The 7,296-nt window shown below is 33.6% G+C and overlaps 1 protein-coding gene across 1 annotated transcript; it reads left to right on the top strand.

Moving 5' to 3' along the window:
• The first annotated feature begins 2,543 nt into the window (after positions 1-2,543).
• On the top strand, positions 2,544-7,296 carry LOC107863444 (alcohol dehydrogenase-like 4). Its single transcript, XM_016709360.2, has 10 exons — positions 2,544-3,112; positions 3,296-3,432; positions 3,536-3,585; positions 3,664-3,995; positions 4,635-4,717; positions 5,579-5,654; positions 6,417-6,478; positions 6,565-6,660; positions 6,755-6,916; positions 7,009-7,296. The coding sequence occupies exons 1-10, from the start codon at positions 3,052-3,054 to the stop codon at positions 7,117-7,119; spliced, it is 1,170 nt and encodes a 389-aa protein (XP_016564846.1). The 5' UTR covers positions 2,544-3,051; the 3' UTR covers positions 7,120-7,296.

The following is a 7,296-nucleotide window of genomic DNA, read 5'->3' as shown; positions in this document are numbered from 1 at the left end:
TTCTAAGTGGAAACAGGGGGGGAAAAATGACCTAGCTAAATTGACAATAGTACAGGCATGGGCAGAGCTAGCTAATTAAGTAGCAAGGGAAGGATGAAAGGTTCAAATGAATCCCTATCGTCCAAATTATCCCATGATGATATGAGTAAACGTAAAAATTCTAGGTTGTACATATAAAAACTATGAATCCTTCTGAAATTATTAAATATTCCAATGTAGTAAAAAAGATTGTTCAAAAGGGTTTCACGTTTAGGTGGCAAATTCCAACGTGTGAAGTATAAGGGATAAATTGTTCCGGGATAAAATGAAGTAGTAATATTTTATCCCATGTTTGGTTTGAAGTACCGGGATTACTTATCCCACCATTTACACCATAGTGATGAGATAAGTTATCTCATACACATGGTGGGATAACTCTTTCCCAACCAAACCATTATATTTATTTTAGTACTACAGTAGTTTCTTAATATAAATTTTTTACTACGTCTCCAAGTATCAGGAAGCTCAATTATTTGTGCATCTGTTTTGGGTCATTGCCATTTTTAATTTTCCACAGAATGGTAAGTAAATGTGAACCCTTCTTTTAGCTGTTGAGTACTGATTCATTGGTCTACTGGACCAAAAGCCAATGGTTGAGCGTCAAATAGCTTTAACATAGAAAATTTAGTCCATGCTTCTCTTTCTGGTCAATACACGTTTAACTACATGTACTGGTTACATATCATTATATTCGAAAAATATCATATCAACTAAAAGCGAAGCTACCATTTCGATTACGGATTCAACGAAACTTAATAATTTTGGCACAGACTTTGTATTTATGTAAAAAAAAAAAAACACTATACATATATATAACTTGCTCTCTAACCAATTTAGCAAGAACTCTATAACTTGCTCTCTTCTAAAAAAACATATTCTAAAACTTATTATTGAAAATTCTAGCTATCAATAGCATCTAACATTTAATAAGAAGTCAGTTATTATTTTCTTCAGTTCGCCAATTAATATTTGCGATCTAATTTTCCCAAAATTACCCTATAAACGATTTGATTATGTAAACAACTTTTCAAAATTACTCAAATAAATAATAATAGAAGCAGGGTAAACTCCTAATGCTGATAAAAATGAGTCACGGACGGTGGGATTTTTAATTATAAATATGCTGAGCACATGAAGCATCAGTGGGGATTAAGTAAACGTCTGCTAATAGTCCAAACTTTACACATGGAGGAGATTATGTGCATTTACCAATTAAGAAAAAGGTTATGGATGTAAAAGATAACGACGTAGCTAATTAAATAATTAATTCCTAGTGTGTCGCTGAAAGACCACCTAGGATTTCTAAAATATTAGAGCAACACACACAAAAAAAAGAAATTAATCTTTATTCATATAATTAAATAACTCAATATTTAATCAAGTGTAGCAATCAACTTTCTTAGAGTATCGATAAATATCTAATTTTATATATCCGTCCCTAATGTCACTGTTGATTAAATATTTAAATGATAAACTTTCTTCATTGTCTATTCTTTCAACGTTTTTTTTATAAACATGATCAGTACTATTTAAACGTTTTCTGTTAAATAACTTTGGCTCTTAGCAAACTCTATGTTATCATCGTTATTGTTTTTTGTTTTTCTTTAAGGAAAAAAAAAAAGTTTGGAGCTTTCACTTATTTAGTCTTGTGTTCTTCTGGATTAAGATTCCATAACATAGAAGGATGACAAAATAAAACTTATTTAGGGTTGTTAACAAACATAGATCGATTACAATTAATTCTTGCTCAGCTAACTTTCTATATAAGTTAATACCAGATAATTGATCCATGTCTAAATCTCAAACTAGTTAGTTACCTTGTCTATACGAAAACAATTGCTTCCTTAGAAATTGTCTTTATAGTTTAGATTTTTTTTTTTTTCATGCTGACTGCTAGTTTACAAGAATTCATCTCCTCTTCTTAAAAAGAAAAAAGACAAAATAAATAAAAAAAAAAAAAAAATTCTTCTCTTTTATTTTTATCCAATCCTATGTAAGTTTATACAAAGTTTTTTTCTAAATAAAATAAATATATGTAGTAATAATAATAATAATAATAATAATAATAATAATAATAATAATAAAAGTATTAATAATAATAATACCACTGAATTAATTTTTTTCCTTCTTGCTGTGCTTCAATATCTATTTAATTGCAAGTTGGAGATGACATTGACATATAAATCCCATGACCTATTGAATTAGGTGTATCACACAGTGATTTTGAATTTTCAAAGAGGCAATTTGAGATAATCTTCAAACACGTATAATTAGTTTCAATAATTTTACCGTTCCAGAAACAAGAATGTGGCGGTATGCTTAATGCATTTGTCATTATTTTATAAATTGTCAGCTCAGTTGTCTAATGATGTTTCCTGTTCCATCTGTTGACTTGGTTTTAATTTTATGAAATACTAGTCATCTTCAGAATATTGAATATGTAAATAAAGATTTCTCTATATTTTTAATAAAACATAGTAATACTTTTTTGTTGCAAAAGGAGCCGCACATTGATTTGCTTGTTTTGCTTAGATTCAATGTATTAGATTCACTACCGTGCATTGATTTACTTGTTTTGCTTAGAAATAAATTTTACATATTTATAATCTTAATAAAAGTAGTATAAATTGTAATTTTTTAAAAATCAAAATATGATTGTTAGTGAAAAGGAATAGATATTTCTCAAACAATAATAATAATAATAGTATTGTGCCTCTCTTGGAATAGCAAGTACTTAATAAGAATTAATAAGATGTAATAGGAGTTTTATTTGCAGTGACAAGTGTTAGAACAGCTAAGGAACGTCATATAGGGATGATACGATAATGGATTGAATTAGATTTACCTTATATGGATATGTAGATGGGTTGTTACTATTAATTATTTTGCCTGCCCTGTCTGACCAAATGGCTTACTATAAATAGGCCCTGCACTTGTGACTTTCCTTCATTCTTCCATAGTCTTTTGTAGAAAACTGATTGCTAACTAGGAAAGCCTGCAAAAGAAACTGACATGGCTTCCAACGGCATTTCCCATGTCAATGGATCGCTTGCAAAGGTCATCACTTGCACAGGTCAGTTTTTTTTTTTTAATAAACAGGGGCAGGTGAAGGGGATTACAAGGTGGGTAATCGCCGGTGAAATATTAAGTAATCAATCAATTGATCAACTAAAGTTCCTCCTCATGATGTTGTTCTGCCCTAGAAATTAATTAATAGAAACGTTACGTTATGTGATTGATATATGTTGTTGCACAGCTGCTGTAGCGTATGGTCCGGGGCAGCCGTTGGTCGTAGAACAAGTGCAGGTGGATCCACCTCAGAAAATGGAAGTCCGAATCAAGATCCTCTTTACTTCCATCTGCCATACAGATCTCAGTGCTTGGAAAGGCGAGGTATCTACATATATTTTAATCTAAAAGCTTTATTTTTCATGTTTCTGTACTGTATGTATGTATATATAAATTGTGATGATTGATTTAATTTGTTGGTGTAAAGAACGAAGCTCAACGAGCTTACCCTCGAATTCTGGGACATGAAGCCTCCGGGTAAGTTGATCATCATCAACAAAGTCTTTTCTTTTTTTCTTAATGTGATTATGATAATTAAGAAATGCGTACGTACAGAGTGGTGGAGAGCGTGGGAGAAGGGGTGACAGACATGAAAGAGGGGGATCACGTAGTACCAATTTTCAATGGAGAATGTGGAGACTGCGTTTACTGCAAATCGTCAAAGAAAACCAACTTGTGTGGCAAGTATAGGGTGAATCCATTCAAAAGCGTGATGGCCAACGATGGAAAGTGCAGGTTCAGGAACAAGCATGGTGACCCTATATATCATTTCCTTAACACTTCCACATTTAGTGAGTATACTGTTGTTGATTCTGCCTGCTTAGTCAAGATTGATCCTCATGCTCCACTTGACAAGATGACCTTGCTTAGCTGCGGCGTTTCCACGGGTAATTAAAAACCAAAATTCATATTACTCATCTCAACTCATTAAACAGTTTAAAAGAAACAAGTACTTTTTGTGGCTGTCGGGGCGAACGTGGTATGGTAGACATATTGAAATCGGAAATTTTAATATCTCGGTGTTAGTATTATGGTATTTGATGTGGCTTTTAAAAAATTTGATATTTGGTATGGTGTTATTCTATAAGAAGAATATCGAAATAAGACACAAAATAATATTAGTACATAACTAATTATTTTGACTACTCTATCTTGATTGAGTAATTATTGAAATATTTGTTTGTGTAATTGATTAACAAGGGGAATTTGTAATTTTTTTAATCTTTATAGATTTGCAAGGTGTCAGCATAATATAGGCGAGACGTTTTTTTTTAAAAAGCCAAAGCCGTAATTCTCTATTATATGGGTATATATACGTTCAAGTCGAACAAACTATGATTAACGATTTATATAACACACGGAATTGACAGAGAATTTTAAAAGCATACCGGTTAAGTTGATATTTTTAAATTGAAAACCGAAAGCTTTCAGTACCCGTGCCCTCCTAATGGCTGCTATGTTGTCAACTTGTTTCATAATTGGGCAAGTTGGACATAGAAATTAAATGGGGATGGTTGATTACGCAGGTCTAGGAGCTGCGTGGAACACAGCTGACATTCAAACAGGGGAAACTGTGGCAGTCTTTGGATTAGGAGCTGTTGGTTTGGCCGTAAGTTCCTAATTAGTTACTATTAATCCATTGATAAGTCTCCAACCATCAATTAATGAATATTATTAATAAGTCGGCCTGAAGTCCTTTATTACAGTTGTTATTGTCAACAAGGCACGTAACTTGAGGATACTGGTTACTTGTGCAGTTGACACCACTGCCCCATTGTGTCTCCATCAATTAAATGGCCTCACAGGATAGCTTGGACTCCCTTCACTTCTACATTTATTGCCAAATCTCGTTACTACTACTAGCTTTCTCCTTTCTTCTTTTTTTTTTCCTTTTTTCCTTCCCCTTCCTCAGGGGGTCCTGCCCTTGCACTACAAGGTACATAGAGGGGTCCAAGATAGGAAATAAGTGCCTCCCTCACTTTCATTTAATTTGATCCCTATACTAAAAATAATTATTTTAGATTACTTATTCAATTTATGAAATTATTAGTAGTAGTCAAAATTAGATTTTCTATCCAGTCAAGAATAATAATGTGCCTGTGGGACCTCCTGTATTGACTTTTCAATGTTCTAGTTCTACTAGTCTGTCTTGCTTTTCAAGCAGAATTGAGGGATTCAAGGCAGCTGCCCCCCGTTGACTCGTATTAGTGCTGGAGGCAATTTATGGAACAACTATAGAGATTGTCCTCATAGTTTACATCAAATTGAGGAAATTTCTGTTTCACTACTTGTTCATTGTCTTAGAGTCAACAGTATATTTCGATTGCTTCTCTAATCATAGCTTTAGTAGTTGTATTCTTTTTCCTATTATAAGGAAAACTTATGAATTTAATTAAGTGATTCTACAAATAATCAGTTGCAAAAGACGAGATAGCAGAACTATTAGTTCAGAATTTCAATCTGCATGCAGGTTGTGGAAGGGGCACGAACCAGAGGTGCATCGAAAATCATAGGAGTGGATATTAATCCTGAAAAATGTATTAAAGGTAAATATTTTCGGAAAAATGAAAAATCATTAAAGAGTAAACATTAATATTTTTTGATCAAAGTTTTATTAGGAAGCTGACTCAACAACAACAAATCCAGTGTATTCCCATATAGTGGGGTCTGGGAAGGGTAAGATGTACGCAGTTCATACTACTACCTCCGGAGAAGTAGCAAGGCTGTTTCCGATAGACCTCCGGCTCAAGACAAAGAATATTTATCAAATCTGCAAAAAAGCACGTAACAAGATGTTAGACATAAATACACCACCCACAAGGAAGATAACGACCAAATATGCCCATTGAAATCACCACCCACAAAAAGCTTCTCAATGCTCGGGCCGCATCTCACCACCTCATCCAAAACCTTCCAAAAGCTTTTCTTCTCCTCCTCGTCCAAGCCCGTTTACGGAGCGTAGGCACTAATAATATTCAACGTAGACCCTCCAATGATCAACTTAATCGACATCAACCTATCGTTGACCCGCTTAACCTCCACCACCAGCCCATTAAGCTCTTCATCTACTACGATACCTACCCCATTTCTATGCCTTAGACAACCAGAGTACCATAACTTATACCCGTCCACACCATTCCCCTTAGAACCTACCCATTTAGTCTCCTGGACACAAGCTATGCTAATCCTCATCTTCCTAAGAATCTTCATGAGCTTTATTGACTCAGCTCTGAATTAATTAAGTTGACATAAATAAGATAATTTGGCGCTTAATGGTATTTTTTTTTCTTGTGCTCCTAACTATTAAGGTCAAGCAATTGGAATTACCGACTTCATCAACCCCAAAGAAATCGATGTGCCCGTCCATGAGGTCAGATTATTTTTTTTAATTAATACCAATCCAAGTTTTTACATTTTTTTAATTTATAATCCCATGGTGTGTTGCATTGGATGCAGAAAATAAGGGAATTGACTGGAGGAGGTGTGCATTATAGCTTTGAGTGTGCTGGAAATTTGGAAGTTCTTCGAGAGGCATTTCTATCCACACATGATGTAAGTTTTTTAGTATTTTATTTTTTGGCAAAATTTTTCTTTTAGTAGTAATTGTGTGATGAGAACAACCAAAAAACAAAAATATTTATTGCAGGGATGGGGGGTGGCAATAATTTTAGGAATTCATCCCACACCAAGATTGCTGCCACTACATCCTATGGAACTGTTCGATGGTCGAAGGATTGTGGCTTCTGTCTTTGGTGACTTCAAAGGAAAATCTCAACTCCCTCTTTTTGCTAAACAATGCATGGCTGGGGTAAATTATTATATACTTACATATTCTCCTCTATTTTTCTTCTTTTTCTTATTCTAAAGTTATTTAGACTAATGTTTATGAACTAAAATCAGGTGGTGAAATTGGACGAGTTTATTACTCACGAACTGCCCTTTGAGAAGATTAATGAAGGATTTCAATTGCTTGTGGATGGCAAATCCTTGAGATGCCTTCTTCGCCTTTGAATGTTTTAAGAAAAAAGAAAAAAGAAAAAAAAAAAAAGATGTATGTATGATATATTTGAAGTGTAGTTTTGTGCAAAGATATTTGAAAGAGTCTACTTTCGTGTACTTTCAAATATCTAGTTTGTAAACCTACATGTCGTTATTGTTGAGTATTACAGAGATTGGGGAACTTTCGTA

The sequence above is a fragment of the Capsicum annuum genome, chromosome 1 (genome assembly GCF_002878395.1).
Source record: "Capsicum annuum cultivar UCD-10X-F1 chromosome 1, UCD10Xv1.1, whole genome shotgun sequence".
NCBI classification, from domain to species: Eukaryota; Viridiplantae; Streptophyta; class Magnoliopsida; order Solanales; family Solanaceae; genus Capsicum; species Capsicum annuum.
Note: the sequence above shows the minus strand (reverse complement) of the source record. Positions and strands in the feature narration are given on the sequence as shown.

Coding starts and splice junctions, on each gene's coding strand:
- LOC107863444 (XM_016709360.2), top strand. CDS start 3,052: ATGGCTTCCAACGGCATTTCCCATGTCAATGGATCGCTTGCAAAGGTC. Junction 3,586..3,663: donor CTGGGACATGAAGCCTCCGG/GTAAGTTGATCA, acceptor GCGTACGTACAG/AGTGGTGGAGAGCGTGGGAG. Junction 6,479..6,564: donor TCGATGTGCCCGTCCATGAG/GTCAGATTATTT, acceptor CATTGGATGCAG/AAAATAAGGGAATTGACTGG.